This window comes from Manacus candei, unplaced genomic scaffold (assembly GCF_025592945.1).
Source record: "Manacus candei isolate 608988 ecotype Guabito, Panama unplaced genomic scaffold, ASM2559294v1 h1tg000017l, whole genome shotgun sequence".
Taxonomy (NCBI): Eukaryota; Metazoa; Chordata; class Aves; order Passeriformes; family Pipridae; genus Manacus; species Manacus candei.
In genome coordinates, this window is record NW_026138065.1 from 26187521 (window position 1) to 26204981 (window position 17461).

General features: G+C 36.3%; 1 protein-coding gene across 10 annotated transcripts in view; it reads right to left on the reverse strand.

The window, feature by feature from the left end:
* The window catches only part of CDC42BPA (CDC42 binding protein kinase alpha), a 187011-nt gene that overhangs the window by 109016 nt on the left and 60534 nt on the right, over positions 1 to 17461 (reverse strand). For all 10 annotated transcript variants that reach the window (XM_051783376.1, XM_051783375.1, XM_051783373.1 and 7 more), the window contains 4 exons: positions 16796 to 16887; positions 10489 to 10572; positions 6002 to 6097; positions 1099 to 1247 (listed from right to left, as the gene is read on the reverse strand). In XM_051783376.1, the coding sequence (XP_051639336.1) occupies positions 1099 to 1247; positions 6002 to 6097; positions 10489 to 10572; positions 16796 to 16887 (421 nt within the window). The remainder of the gene's footprint in view (positions 1 to 1098; positions 1248 to 6001; positions 6098 to 10488; positions 10573 to 16795; positions 16888 to 17461) is intronic.

Sequence of the window (17461 nt, forward strand, 5' to 3'; positions counted from 1 at the left end):
CACACTGCAAAATATTCCAGAGGTCCAATTTGCAGCTTAGCACCACCCCACCTTAAAGCACTCCTAGTTACACATCTTTCAGGAAAGGCCAGAATCTCAAAGGAAACAAAATACAACCTTACTAACACACCAAAACCAACCGCAATACACTTTTTGGACAAAAAGGAAAAAACCCCAAACCACCTTTTCTGCAGTGAAGCAGCCAAATGGGAACAGTAAAAAAAGGTACAGTTAGTATAAACTCTAATTAAGGGTGATAGACGGATGTATCAAACAAGCTCATTCTGCCAACTTAATGATTCAGCTTAAAGAACTGGGAGTTTTCCTCCTGACTTCTGTCAGAGTCAAGTACATCTGTTGAGTGCACTTCACAATTCTGCCTCTTGTAAGGTAATCTCTTCTTCTGCATACAAGAATTACCATGGAATTCAGTGGAGAATTATATATTAAAGAAAAGATGATACTAGTTTTGTGGAAAAATCAATCACAGTCTCCAAAATAGCTAGACATGAATGACATTTTCCTTTGAACACAGTATTTTTATATATATATATATATATATGTATATATTTATATATGCATATATATATATATATATATATACACACCAAGGTACCACAATTAAAGTACTTCTATTTATTTAGCGCAATGCCCTTACTCTATTTTAAAGACAATTAAAGTCCAAAATAAAATGATGATAAAAATTCAAAGCAGACAATGGTGTGTTTTCAGCTTCAGTACAGGTTGAACAGATTAATGAAGAAACAGAATTTGACCTTTCAATAAACCTGTTCAAAGTTGATCCTATTTCACAAACAGGTTTCCAGTTTTGCTTTTATAAATAATGGATCATTAACTTTCAAACAAACCTGTGTGCAAGATTCATGAGATGCATTCAGATATTCGTTCCTGTCTGTGACCATATGGTACAAGTTTAGCCACATTTCCAATAACCACAACATGCAGACAGGTAGGTTCTGTCGTGCTTACTATTGCAGCAAGAACTTGTTACTAGCTCAAACTCTTTCAAAGGAACTACTTTCAGTCCATCGAGTAACTCCACCACTCCAAGAGGAATCTGGAGCTCAAATTACTTACCTGTGAACATAATGCAACTGATGAACTGAATCGATGGCTATCACCATTTCAGCCAAATAAAACCGAGCCATATCTTCAGGTAGTCTGTCCTCAAACTTGCTGAGCAATGTAAGCAGGTCTCCTCCAACATAGTAATCCATAACCAGGTACTGCAGAGTGGGAATGATAAGAAAACAGAGAGGGGGAAAAATACCACGATTTATTGTGTGAATCACAGACTAAAAACTCATGGAAGCATAAAAACTAATATATTGCAAAAATTATTATGGGCATTAAAAAAAGCTAATCAAGATACTTAGATGTTCAGAAAACAGTAGTTGGTTCAGCTGCATTTTAATATTTAGCCTACTTGAATATTTTTCATATTTATACCTCTCCAAATACAGTAAGCCTCATGACAAAATAGTATCAACTTTATCCACTGTCCCATCACTAAACATGGAACATTTAGATACTCTGGATTGCCTTATGAAGACAATACCCTTTGCTAAAATGCAAAAGGAGTAAAGGATTAAAGTACAGACCTATAAAAATGAAACTAACTGTATTAATTTGTAATCTCATTTATGTGCCCTGATTTCCCAGGCTTCCCTTTCCCTTTTTTCCTACCATCTTCTTTTTCCATTAAACAAATGCTTTTGGAGAGTAAGGTTTTCAGACTACTCAGATTAAGGCAAAGTCTGAGAGACATCCAGTGGCCCACAGTTCCAGAAACTGCTGACACTGTGCATGATACAGGATCTGGCAACATAAAATACAAGGTGTCACCTTCTCTAGTTGAAATTATGGAGAAAAATAAATTTGATTTCTGGTGTATTAATGAAACATAAAACTTGCTTGCCATTAAAGCAGATGACTTTAAAGAAATCAGAACCTTTCTGCACTTTACTGTATTTACAGAATGAAATGCCATTCTTTTTAGTGACATAGTCAATATGACTAGAAAAAGTGAAACTTAAGTCTGAAACTCGGGACTAACATATTTTTAGCTTAGTTTAGCTTGTTTTAATTGTGAAACAGCAACTGGAAGGGCAAATGGGGAAAAGAAAAAAAAAATCAAACTAATAACTAACAAACTAATTATAAGCATTCTAATTTATCACACACTGATAGGACGTTACTTTCAAGCATCACTGTGGACAGATTAACTGGAATCATAGAATATTCTGAGTAGGAAGAATCATCAAAGTCCTGCACAGGACAGCCCCAAGAATCACATCATGTGCCTGAGAATGAATTCCCAATGAAGTACCGAGTACCTGAAAGCTACTGCTTAGAGTTCCAATCTGTGTCTCCAGGAAGGCTGCATTAGAAGCAGTGACTCTTAACAGGAGTACAAATACTAAAAAATATTAAAGATGTAATAATGTATACCCCAATTTGATTCTTTAAAATTTTGATAAAGCAACTTAAAGGAGCTTTTTTTTATTAGTTCCCTGTATTTAAGTCCTTCCCATTTTCAGAAAAAGACACTAAAACATGTGGAAAAAAATCTGCTAAATTATACCAGCTATAAGGAGGATGAGGTGCAGGCAGAAATCTTACACTTGTTTCTTTTCCCTCATACTTTCCATAACAATAAGGGTGATGAACAAAGATTTTAACACCCTGATACAGAATAACTTGGGCATCCTCATCGATTCCAAGTGCATGAAGAAAGTACAAAATGCATTTTCACAAGAGCTTAAATGTGTTGACAATCAAATTTTCATCTGCTGCTTTGTGACATGAATAATTAACTTCTTAAATTATGCTTACAAGCCTTTTACAAGATAAATATCTTCTATTCAGTGGTGTACCTATGTTCCCTCCAAAACAAGATCTATAGTATTAGTTTCTTATGTTTTACAGTTTTAGAAAAATGCATTAAGCCTTTGGAGCTTCAGATATTGATTATTAACTGATGCATTGTATAGACATCTCCAAGAGCTTAACTTATTGCTTTGAAAGCATATTGAAAAACCCTCTTAAGATTCACCTAACTGATGTGGGATCTGTGCACTCATTCTTCAGGACTTTTAAAACCCAAACAACTGAGTTACTGGATATACCAAAAAAATGCAATTTTGGCTCTCATGACACAGTATTCCCATTTTGCTGGAGCATCACAGTAGCCTAATGGTAAGGAAACCTTCAACTATTCAAATAATCCAACACTTAAACCATAACTCAAAGTATTAAGTTGTGTAAATGAAGTTAAACACATGCACAGCACTGAGAACTAAATTTAACAACTGAATTTTAAATTAAAAAATTCCGTCAATGTATAACATCCTATCCAATGTCAACTATCCATGTTCTTAAAAAAAAAAATTTTTTTAAAACTTTAAAAATACTTTCTAAATATACATAATCATCCAGACCTATCCAAGTCTCAAATACTTCTCAAAAGCACAGATTTAAGAACACTAAATTCTAGTAACTAGTGAAAGTTTAACATGGGGATTTAATACATTTATTTTGGCTGAGATCTCTTGAGATATCTACTCCAACCTCACTTGCTCAAGAAGGGTCAGCAAGAGAAGGTTGATGATGAGTGGGTCCAGTTTGGTTTTGACTATCTCCAAGGCTAGAGACTCCACAACTCCTCCCGGAACTTGTTCCTGTGTTTGACTACCTTCACAGTAAAGACAGGTTTTCCTGTGTTCTGATGAAACTCCATGTATTTCAGTTTGTGTCCACTGTCTCCTGTCCTCTCATCAGGCACTACTGAGAGGAACCTGGCTCCCGTCTGCATTCCCTCCCATCACTTATTTATACACATTGATGACAGCCCCTCTCCCAAATCTCCTTTATTTGGGCTGAAGAATCCCAGCTCTCTCAGCCCCTCTTTACATGAAGAATGCTCCTGCACCTTAATCATCTTTCTGGTCTTGCACTGGACTTGTTCCAGTAGTTCCATCTCTCTTTTGCACTGGGGAGCCCAGAACTGGACACAATACTTCAGGTGCAGCTGCAGCAGGGTTGAGCAGAATGGAAGGACCTCCACTGACTGCTGGCAACACATTTCCTTGCAGCCTAGAATACTCCTGGCCTATTTTCCCGTGAGCCTGCATTGCTGGCTTACAGTTAAGCTTGTTATACACCAGGACCTCAAGCAAAGCTGCTTTCCAACCAGTTGGCCCCCCAGCATGTACTGGCTTTATTTTATTACATCCCTTGTTGAACTTCATGAGATTTCTCTCTGTCCAGTTCTCCAGTCTGTCGAGGTCTATCCGAATGACTGCACAGCCACTTCTCCCTATTTTTTTAACTCCTGGGAACATGTTGAAGGTGCACTCTGTCCCATTGTCCAGGTCATTTATGAAGAACTTGGCCCCAGTTTTGATCCCACCAATTGGCCTCCAGCTGGACTTTGTGTGACTGATCACAACCCCTGGGCCCAACAGTTAATTTTCACTCCACCTCACTGCTGCTTATCTAAGGCACACCGGTCAGCTTGTCTATGATGATGTTCTAGCAGACAGTGTCAACATCCACTGCTCAACCACATCTAGTGCTCAAATCTACAAAGATTTTTTTTTTTTAAAGGCCAATTTTTTACACATAATTTTAATAAAAAACATATAGAGAATTAGTGATACATTCACACTAAAAAGATACAAACACCCCCAGTATTACTGATATTTTCCCCAGCAGGATGCAAAACTAGCTCCTGTTAGCAGACTATCAGAGATAAAGAACAGAACTTGCTCTGTGCTTAGAGAAAATAAGGAAACTGGCAAGAATAAAGTAAGTTCTAGCAGGCTGTTGTGGAATATATAATATTTTCTTTTAAATGCTCTTAATTACAAAATTAAGAATTACAAAAAAAATGAGATTTTTTTACTGTCCCCATTAACAAAGCATGAAGCTGGTTGGGAGGTATTTAAGCCAACAGTTAGACTCACAAAGGCAAAGCCCAGATTCTATACAAATCCACCAAAATCCATGGATTTCCAAGTATCTGAGCTGACAGAACAGAATGCAATATAATGGCATATATAAAATATGTAAATGGCAATATAAAAAGCATTGAAAATCTGCAGGAATTCCATGTATAGCACTTCTTTTATTGGACAGACTGGCAGCAAAAAAAAGGCTGTGGCTGTATAGTAGATTTCTAAGAAATTATGAGAATTACTAATGGTATAGAATCTAAAGCACAGGGCAATAAAACACAAATAATCAAAACCCATCAATGTGTAGTTGTTTACTTTTCAGGTATAAATATTATCAAAACTCTTATCACAATCAAAACATATTTAAAGTGGCAAAGATTTCATATAAAATTGGCACTTTGTCCTCATATTAGCTTCTTTCTTGCAAGTCTTTCAAAATACTTGAAAACTGAATAACGTTAAAGAGACACTTTAATCTACAATTATAGCTTCCAACTCTTATTTATGAACATTTAGTGGCATTCTTCCATGCTGCAATAACATTTTATCGCTTTGTGACATCTTAGTGGGCTTAAGTCTTCAAAATAGCAAAGACCAATCAAAATGAACTGCTGTTTCAAACAGGGCTACTCCCTATTTCCCTCTGTAAAATCAGTAATGTTAATCACAAAAATTAAAGTCGAATAGAAAATTTATGTTAGTAAGTGCACTTTTATTTTTATGAACCCAATTAAACTGGAGTGACAAACTGTAAGAAAGAATATGCAGGCAGACTAAGGTTTATCAACAAATGCATAGTGGTTTAGAAAACAAAGCTGCATGTATGAGACATTTACAGCAGAACTTTTCAAAGTTTCTGACCGGTCTCCACCATTCAGAATCTTATGCACAACATCACAGATCCTAATATGGTCTGTACGGTCCAGAACACAAAATTAACAAATAAACAAACTACATTTCTGTCTCAAACCACAACTAAGAATCTTCATGTTCACCCACATATACATAAAAGCAACACTCACTAAATAGTTTTCATCCTGGAATGCATAATGTAATGTTGTGATCCACTGGTTATCTCCATTCACTAACACATCTCTCTCTTCTCGAAAACAGGCTGTCTGAAGAAGAAAAAAATAATTATAGCCTTTAAGTAAAATATATAAAGAAAAACATGTTTTGACTGTGTTTTTTTTGGGGGGGGAATCAAAACCGCCTCTCAGTTAAAAAGTCATTTATTACAGTATCCAAACATGACAAAATCTACAAAAAAATAAATATGAGAAAAGCCTGCCTTCTTCAAATTTAAACAGTTGTACTTCTCTATAGCATTTAGTGAGGCAAAGGGATAAATAAGTTGCTGCTTCCTATTGTCTAAAAATACTAAGCCAAAATCCTGAAGTATCAATAATGACAGAATAGCAATATATGATTAAGAAAAACAATCAATAATGGCATTAGATAATTGTAACTGCAGTAGGAGTCAGAGTGCTAGAATCTGGAGTCTTGTGTCATTGTTTTATTTCATCATGCCCTTAGCCTAGTTTTACATTTGAGTTTTCACATAAGCAAGGTTCTTTTCATTTGAAAGTTGCTGCCAATAACTTCCATGTAGTCATCATTTGATAATCATTAATCAGTTGGGGTTTTCTTCATACCCGATACTCAGCAAAAGTAGAACAGAATTGAATATTGCTCTTGCCAGATATAAACTGTTTATCAGACACCCCAGGGGGTTTCCCCCCCAATATACTTGAAAGAAAAACAGAAGGCAAGAGGTGCCTTCACCATAAGTGGAACAGAGGAGGAGCAAGAACCACCAACAAATATTAAGGAATACGTAAGAGAAGGAGAACACAGGTTTTTATGAAACAAAAGATAAAATGTGAAACAAATAATGAAGTAAAAAGCAGCAAGGTTTTTAATTCAATGAAGGTCTTGCAACTTGTCCTGAGAAGTGAAAAAAATACCTCAGCAAAAGCAACTGCAGAATGACAGATAAAAATGACCCAACAGATGAAAAGACAAAAAGAAACTACAGCAAAGAACTATGATAAATCTTTCGAAGGAATTGAGTTCTGAAGTGAATATCACAAGAAAACAAAAGGTACCAAATACCAAAGCCAACACACAATTTTGTTAAGAAAAAAAAATCTAAAAGATAGTGCAAAAGAAAGAATAATATTGTATGGGCTATATTTAGAAGGCAGAGGGAGAGTTAGAGACAAATACAGACCATATTCTCCTCCAGCACACTCTGCTCTTCACAAAGATGTTGCATTAATTTGAACCCCTGCTCTTATCTCTTCCATCTTTGAGACAGTCAAATTTAAACGAAATCCAAGCCTTTTCTTTTTACTTTTTCAATTTTATTTCCAAATCCAAATAAATCCCAATTTGATTTCCAAATCCAAATAAATCTTAAATCTGGAAATATCAGAACTTTAGCACAGCTATTGCTGGCTGTGAGATTTGGAGAGTGAAGACTAAAAAGTGAGGTATCATTAGAGACTGAGCTATGCACAAGAATACATGCAGTAAAAAGAGAGCAGAAAATACCTCTCTCCTCCGAGCAAATGAACTATACTTTTTTTTGGTGAATACAGTGAGTAAGAATAATGCAGATGAGGAAAAAGAAAGATGACATACTTTAATCATAGCACAATGCACGAGATAAATCAGTGAAATTTGAGAAAACAGCAAAACATACTTTATACAAATACCTTCAAAGGTTACTGAATGAAAAATAGACTTGGGGTGGGAGAAGGAGCAAGGATCATCTTCAGAAGGAAGAAAAGCTGTTTGATGCTTCAGCTTGATTTTTTTCCTTCCTTGTTTGTAAACTCTTGACATATTTCAGAGAGAGATAACTATGAACTCTTGTTTTCACAAGTATAAATAACATGTACTTTCTCTACTTGTTCTGACACAATTCATAGGATTAGTTATTAGACAGTTTATATAATTCCACTTGGTTTTGCCATTATTTAACAGAAGACTGTGCATTCCTTGAGCGCTCTAGACATCCACCTCTGGGAAGTATGCCTAGAGCTGAGAGCAACAGCTATTACCACAGCAGATCACAGCTGAGACAGTAACAGCTAGAGTCTAAGTGGTTCATGGCAAAAATAATGCAACAACAAGAAAAAACAGTTAGTTGCAGTAGTTCTTTTAATTGCTGTAACAGCTCAATTAAGCTTTTTTTTAAAGGAAGCCTCTTTTTTTTGTGCCTTTCATTATTCCAGCATTACACTTCACCTTCCCCAGGCAGTCTCCTTGAATTGTTGGCAGAGATCTCCAGAGATCATCTGACCCTACTCTCTTTCATAGCAAAGCCATCTCAGTGCTCTGGTTATATCTATACCGTTATCATGGCCTTCAAGAAGCAAAGAATTTGACCTGCTCAACTATTTGGTGCTCATGTCTTACAGCTCAGAGTTAGCACCTCCAGGGAGTGCTGACTGCTTCCATGCTGCTAATATTTGTCCTGGTCTCTCCTGAGCCTCATCTGGCACCAGTGTGGCACACATGTAACTCTAAGTGACTGTCAACGCTCAGGGTAACAGGTTTGGGAGTGTAACAGCAAGCTGTCATACACTTCCAGGTACTCCTTGTATCAGTAATGCTCCCAGTTCTACATCCCACCTCTGAGTTTTCAACAGTGACAAGTATCCGGAAAATTTATGCTACGTATAATACAAAAGAGAACACTGACTTTACAACTTGTGTAATTTCATTGTAACATACAACTGCTCTCAGAGCTTGCAGTCATCAACCTTTATCTGGCATTCACGACCCTCTTCTGAGCATGTATTCCCTTTTTACTTTGACCAATGACTCCCACTCCCCACGCTGTTGATACAGGGGTATACAAACATACACCTCTATCTACATGCTGCTCTTGCATTTTTGGACTGCCTGATTTTCCTGTGTATTTCAGTGTCAGTGCAGCACACAGCTAGCAGAGCCAGAATGGGTCATTTTCCCCAGCAGCAGTAAGAAGTGAGTTCATCAACGTTTAAAAATGACAGGTTAGGGTTGTGGAAGGTCATGCTTTGTAATGCATTTTCACTCCAGATGGTTCTCTTTCCACTGTATACCCATGGGTTACAAATACATGGAAAAACATAGCTGTAATTCTTTTTAGGCTAACACTTCAGACTTTCAGAAATTCAGCTGGACCCATGGGAAGAGTATTTTTAATACCCTGCATAGAGAAAAAATTTTCAAACCTATTTATAACTGTATTTTAATGAACAGAAACAGTTTTCAAACTCACTTTAAAAGGGTACATTTAAAAATAGAGTGGAACTTTATTTCTGGTCTTTTCTTTTTCACTGAAATAATAAAACTTACATTAGTGACATTTGTCTTGGAGAGAAATACCTCTGTATCAAGATTAATGCTAGATTGCTCAGTATCTGAGTAATTTCTGGATAAAAAGGAAACACATTGTATACATCTACCCACAATCTGCATGCCATTTATACTTCTTAATGTGATAACATTTCCATTAAAAGAGACAGGATGTGCACAATCAGAAATTGGCTTTAATTTGTCTGAATGCTCTTTTTTCAAAAGTGTTTCGGTTTCCCATTGATCTCATTTCCTACCGAGATGTAATTAAAACATAAATGCGGAAACCAGAATAAACTTGGAAGCAACTGAACAGCAAGGCAGTCTGAGAGTAACAAAGTTGAGGTCTCAAATAAAAACTGTAAGAGTCTATTTTTAGGTATTTTATTTTTAGTATGCATAGATTAGGATTTTCAAAGCAAATTAAAGGGTTAGATACATGTCCCATTTAAAATTAATACACAGGTCTTCGGGTGTAGACTGCATTTTATAAGTTTCTTTCCAAAGGAATCCAGGGAAATATATCAAGGACTTTATGAAGAGCTGAATTGTATAATGACAGTAGGAAGTTAAGGCAAAGCAGGGTTGGTAAAACTGCTGTTCCACCTTTTTCGGACACAAAATGGACTCCAGCTTTAATGAGGAACTTTTTATCACAGATTTTTGCAGATGGACATTTTTACGAAACATGTACTCAAATTTGAAACTTTTATCTTTCTGATTTTTCAACCTACTAATTGGCCTTGACTAAATTCTAACTACTGATAAACTAATAGGCTTGGTGAGTTATAGCTCAGCAATTACCTTTTTAAAGCTCAGTAACTACCTTCCACCATGGAAAAGATTTGCTAAAGACTGCATTCCTAAGTGGAACAAATGCATTAAAAGACCGCTTGTGTAGTTGGTAATTCTTGAGCAATTACAAAAAAGGTATAATGTCAAAAACATCCAGCCCCACCTAAGTCAAGATTCCATGCCATTTTAACCCTTCTGATGAACTGCTTTAAGCTTATTTAATATTAATGTTTACACTGTCAGTAAATTGTGAAGCACCTCCTCAACCCCTCTAACACACAGAGTGCCTCGTGGACAGAGAAGTGACAATTCAGCAAAGTAAGGGGGTGCATGATCATGGAAAACATTACAGTAGTCTTACTTCAGCTCTCTTCAGCATCTCCCACTTATTAAGTATCTTCATGGCAAAAACCTTATCTGCATTCTTCAGTTTTACCACTGCAACCTGGAAAAGGGAAAGGATAGATAAATAAGTTACAACATGAAAACACGTCCTGTTTTCATTTTTATGTAATCTTTCAGTTTTGGAGGTTTTGTCCTGAGTGTTCCGGACATGTTTTTACCATCCACACAGTATCACACCATTGCCATCAAGAAAGAAATATCACAACAACAGAGGAAAGTTCCACGTCTATTGTAAGCTTTCATTATATATCACAGTCTCACTATGTATCATTTTTTTCTAGGTGACTGTCAATGAACAATGGTACTTCTGACCATCACAACCCTTGCTCTATCATACTCTGACAAGGCTGTCTCTGGCACTGTGCTTTATGCTCCTGGACTTCAGTCTACGCACTAATTTAAATTATAGAGGCGTGGAGAAAAGGTAACAGTGTAGCAGATTGTAAATCAAAAGAAACAAGGTATTATGGGTTTTAAACAAAATCAGTCTGTAGATTTGCCATAAAACAACTTCCACTGTCATTTCATGTAGCATACCAGACTTTCTTCAAAGGTAGTATGACTTCATACTTTTTTCCCACCTTTTGTTCAATGAGCTCTTTATCATGCCTGTTGTCAGCAGCAGGGAAACAGTGAAATCCACAATTTCTACAGAAGTAAAACAAGGAACACAGGCCTGCCCACCTGCCCCTCCTCCCCCCATAGCTTCTGAAACATTAAATACCATAGGCCTCTGTAATAATAAATTAACAAAGTTCACTGACACAGTCCTTTCCTGAGAATAGTAGTTTTGTTTAGCTATAATAAAAGCTAACATAGAATATTTTTAGGAAAGAGGGAGGGAAGAAGTTTACACAAACACATTTAGACATTCAGGCTTCTGTGGGTATGGAAAGCTCATACTCATTTAACCAAAATGAGTATGAATCTGCCACAAACTCAGAGCTGTTAATCAAAACTAGACCAGACCACTGCACTATCATCCCAACTATACAAAAGTTCAGCAATCAATACATTTTAACAACCATTCTCCAACTATCCTGTTCTGCCTCTTCCCTTTCAAATAAATCTTAATATTTATACAGATAAAAGTTTATTTCTGTGTGCATCTGGTTACAAACCAACATGCTGTCATACAGATTATTATCATCTTCATCCTGCAGGCCAGTGACAAAAAAATATGAAGGTTGAATCCTACATTCCTTTCACCTCTTTCATAATCAGTAAACCAGCTGTGTGTGAAGACAGTGACAACAGAAAAGAAAATACAGGATCAGACAGTTTGAAGAAAGTGTCAGGCAAACCTCTTTCAACCATCTTCAAATGTGTCATCAGCTGCAACAGCTTCATGAACACGGCAAAAGCGCAGGCTGAAGGACTGCAATACTGTGATGTCTAAGCCAAAGCAGATCTCCAAGTGTACCTCTTGCCTAGCTACAGGCTCACAGACGGAGCAGCTGCCACTTCCCATATGTGCGGCGCCGCATTATCGACCCTGCTCTTGACACTGCTGCCTCCTGGGGTTACGGGGGGTAGGAATGGGGCAGGGGGGAGGAGGAGATAGAAGAAAGAAATAAGGTAGAAAAAAAGGAGATGGGATAGAAAGGTACTACATTTACTTGTTTAAACTAGTCTATGCACTGAAATTCTTAAAGGTTACTTCATGCATGAGGTGCAAGTTCAGACTTGGGATCCCTCAAGGAACTTTCAGTTTTGAAACACAAAAATAGATTATTGCTTTAGCCTATAATATAATAATTTTAATTCATAAAGACTGTGTGCTCTGTTGTGCATGGTACCCCAAGACTGGGCATCACAATTTTCTTTAAGAGGGAAAATACGAATCCTCTGCAGTGACATATAAGCCACAGTGCAGATTTGATCCTCACTCTCCTTTTACTTTACCATCTAAAACTAGTTGAAAACTCTGGTAACACATTATCTGTATCAATTTCTAATGACAAATGGCAGGAGGAGAAGGCTTTAATGTTGCAACTAGTCAGCATTAAAACTGTATCATACATAACTTGGATGAGTTCTGCCCTAAAGACTTGTAAGGGTTTTGGGACTGATGCAGGAAAAAATTAAAAGGTTGCTCCTAGAGCTGCCTAGCTGCTGCTGTCCAGCATGAAAAATAAGTTTTTCCCCACCATTAACCATTGTAGGAGAGGTACCCAGAGGCATAAGACAATACATGTATTTCAAGGCCACCTTCAGGATTTCATTTCTTGCCTGTAGCACGTCAAATTCTGCAAAGGCTTTTATTCTGCAAGGGACTCAGTTATTCAAAGACATACACTAACTGCACTGCTGCCTAAATTTGCAGCCTCCTATTCAGCATTCACTTGGACACAACTCTTAAGAACTATGGCACTGCCTTAGGTGAACAGCTGGAGCATAGGCCTTCTGTGGCATGATCAAGGGCTCAGTACCTTCTGTGAATGTGTAATAGCATTGAAGAGTGACTAAAGAACAAAAATAGACTTGAGCTTACCAGCTGTGTTTACAATCAGTCAGAAGCTGTCTTTTAGTCTGTGAAAGCCATTAATGTTATTCCATATCAATAATCAACACACAGACACACAAAAGAGACACAGACCTCATCATCTTTCTGCAATCACAGCATCTTTTGGGGGGTGTCTCAGTGCTTTAGGAAAGTAAATCCTAAAATGTTTATTCCAAGGCTATGAAAGAAAAACCTGACACTTCAGCAAAGAGTAGTGCAGTTTCTAATTGTAACAAAAAATTCTGAATCACGATTACAAACCCAGGCAGTGTTTACATATACACAGAGGTATCTACAACCTATACAAAGGCACAAATACACAGAGAGTGCTGTTTTGATCTTTTCCCTTCCCTGGTAAAGCTGTCAAGACAGAAGAAAGGGTAATCAATCCTGTCTAGTTATCCTGAAGTGTCTTGCTACTGGAACTTCTTAAAATTAGACTTTAAAAAGTTGGGGTTTATTTAAATTTATATTTTCCTGTGAGCAGCCCAGGGAAAAAATGATTGGTATGTGCTGATGTAAATATCTTGGTTTAGTCAGATATGTTGGTTTGGTTCTTTTTCAATTCTTCCAAAAGTTTTCCATATTTCCCACAAACAGCAGTATAGTTTGGCATGCTGTCAGACACCTTGTGCCCCAAGCTTGGCTACTTGTCTCTACGGTACACTTTTCCTTCACTTAAAAATCAACAGCCTTACACAGAAAAAAAGTTAAAACAGAAACAATTAAAATTGAAATGACAAAAAAAAAAAGAAAAAGAAGAAAAAAGAAAGTAGAAAAAAGATTCAGCATTGGTTTTCTTGCCCAACAAGAGCAGGCAGACCCCCAGAAACAAGAAGAGGGAATGTTACTGTTTATAACTATATGACAAAATCTAGGAGTAACTGACTAGTTCTCAAGTTACAAAATTTATCATCTTCGAGATATCAACAATAAAAAGATGTAATATTTGCTTGCATAAGCATGCACTGAACTTTCTTTTTTAAGCAATAATAGAATCAACTGAAAATGTTGGTATTAGCTAGAACCAAGAGCTGTTGCCCAGTTGCTTCACCATTCCTAGCAGCATTCTTCCAACTCCCAAGTTTAAAGTCTTTCTGTTTAGAATTGTTTGTTAAGTTTTTCAGACTGTGCTGAAGTGTTTTCAGACTGAAGCCAGCACAATGAAACACTTGAAGCCCACGTTATTAATTTTAACAGCATAATCCTGCTCCTCCCCCAAGCAAAACATCTGTGCTTTCTAAAGACAGTGCTATGGCATAAAACTGTAAATAAGTAAATGTATGCATGAAGAAGGAAGGGGTATGTCAATAATTTGACAAAAAGGAAACGTTCTCAGACTGGCAGAAAACAGCGTGAGGGGAAAAACAAAATTAAGTACTAGGAACTCTTAGAGTTACAAGCAGTAACTAGTTTAAACTACTTTTTGTCTACATTAAACTTGTAAAAACAAAAAGGGAAATATTTCTTGACTATGCAAATTGAAGAAATTGAGTAGTGTAAAATCAAAATAAGAACAAGTCTGAGACAGTGCCAAAGAAAACTTGCACTAACTTTGTAGTCTACAGAATTTCAGAATTATGTTGATTCAGGAGACAAAAATTACCCCTCCCAGTAACCTAGAGAAACCTTAGTCTCATTTATAGTTTGCTGGAAAGAAAATACATTCTTTCAGATTTCTTAATCTGCCTCAGTAAATAAAAGTATTTTGCAATTTAATATTAATATAGTTTTTGGTGGTTTAAGTAGCACTAAAATTTAGTGGTCCTTTTTTCAACCTTGTTCAGATATTTACTGGTTATTTTAAAGGAAAATTCGCAATTTCATACAGAAGTTGTCTTCTTAGACAAATGTCTAGGACTTGAAACTTGTCTTTGCTAAGCTAGTAAGAAAATTTAACATATATCCTTCCAAATATTTATTAAGTCCTACTTTAGGAACATAAAAACCCAAACATCTTCACTGAAAGAACTTGAGTTTTTCCCTTACTGAACATTTTGACAATTGAGTCATGCTATCCTCAGATAAGGAATTAGAAAGAAACACTGTTCCTAGAAGAGGAGAACTAACCAATTACACAGACTGTCCCCAGAAGAGGACAGGGAAAGTTACATTCTCACTATTTATGGGATGATTCACCACAAAGAACTTCCTGAGAAAGAACTATGTTTTCTTTGTGGTTTAGCGGCTGTGGTGTTTGATGCTGATTTAGCAGACAAAAATTACTTCTCGTATAAACAGAATATAAGGCAGGTTTCACGTATGATCCTTCTGACAAGGAAGCACCAATATCAGCAATTTTTCCTATATTTAACACAGTTTGTACATGAACTCAGCTGCAGCTCCTGTGGTAGCACTGACAAAGGCAGATCTTTCAAGCAGAAGTGTTTACATCAAAATGGAGATTGCAACATTCTTTGTGGCAGAGGTTTAGACTAAAGATAAATTATCCATGAGTAACTTCAGCCTTCAGTCTCCTTTATACAGAAGCTTTACTCCAGATGGAGTAAAACCAAGAGTGCTAAAGTAGCTAAATAAATTCAACTCTTTTTTTGTTATTTTTACAGCTGCCCAGTGATTACATTTGCACGTAAGCATCAGAGTATGCAGTGACACACAGTACAGTACAAATTACTGCTCCTTACATACTACCTATAGGAGTCTACTCTTCCATAATCACAGACTAGTAAAGACCAATTTCCACACACGATGCAAACATGTAAGTGAACCTGAAACCAACTCTTCTCTGTCACATGTCAGAGCCTCCAGAGATTCTCTCTTACCAAAGAGAACTTCCATTTCCAAAGGCAATGAAGACATTGATCAGAAAATCTTTTCTCATTCTTAGGGTTTCAGTTCACATGTATTTTTGGCAGTATGGAGTACCTACTGCAGAAGCTTTACACACTACCCACATCTGCAGTATATTTGGCTATGAAAAACTCAGGGCACTGTTGTACACCAAATTGTTCTTCCTAAAAGCACAGTGTCCTGCATGAGAAACAAAGCTCATGCACCCGAAATAATTAAGAAAAAGGGGCAGAAAACTAACATTTATTTACTAAAGTTTCCTCAACCTAGTGATCGACAGCCTTAGCTGACAACTTCAAATAAGAAGTGGTTTTATCAGAAGCAGCAAAAAATTGTATAGTTTGATAGTGGTAGGTGACTACTGAAAAAGAAACTAAAATCTGCTAAAGCCTTCAAAAGAAATGCAAGAAAAATATTCAAACATTCATTAAGAATAGGAAACTAAATGACAGGAAAACAGAGATTTCTCTATGTTCCTAAAATGTCACTATCAATAACTGGTTATTTAAGCTGCTGAAAACTATTAGTACTGTAATATATTATATATATAATATATAGTATATACTGGAACAGTACTATAAAGTACTATTTAGTTATTAGAAAGATTAGGAATTACTAGATCTTTATACCATCAGTAACTCACCGGCCTCAACCTACTGGCTGGAAAAAATTACAGTCAAGGAAATGATTTATCATCAGAAAGTCAAAACATGGCTTTTTGATCCATGTGAACTTCTCTCAAAATTTACAAGACTTAAAAGAGCTGTCAAAGAATGTATAAATCAAAATGTCCTTGCATCAAACATTAGGTAGGCCTACAATATCCATTATGGTTAAATAATGTAAAAACCTGTACACTAGTGTATTACTATTATCTGTCTTCTCCTCAGTGCTGCAGATTTGCAGGAGTACTATTCACACCCTTCCACCTCCTTCACACACATACCTCCCCAAAGGCTCCTCGACCAATCACCTTCAGGATCTCAAAATCTTCTTTATGTAGTCGCATCTGTTTCACTTTAGACGTAAAAGGTTTGGCTGAAAAAAAAGGAAAAAAAAATCAATCATTAAAAAAAAACCCCGAAACAACAACCCCCACAAAATCAAAAAACAAGGTAACAGTAACATAAAATAGATGGAATCAAAGCCCCCAAAACAATGGACTTTTTGCTTATACCTATATTCTCTACTGTAATATAATGAAGTTTAAAGTTAGAAATAATGATGAGTAAAAACTAAGCCAAAACAGCTGTGAGAAAAAGTTTATGAAGTAAGCTTGCTTTTGCCTTTTTTTTTTTAATTTAAAAAAATATTGTATTCACTGAATATTGTATTCATTGAATACAACACTGTATTCAATGAAAAATTAAAATGTTGCTGAATGGTAACTGGAAGGGCAATATTGGCCTAGATGATGTATCATGCAGTATTTTTGAAGACTACTTCTTCAAGATAGGGGACACTTAATAGTCAGTTCTTGGCTTCTGGAAGAAGAGTTGTACTGGAGACATTAACACGTTGAGTGGAGAAACTGAATTTGTTAATAAGCTTCATTTCCCTCTTATTTCCCCCCTGTTATACTATCTTTCAAAGCAGTAAGTCCAACAACTTT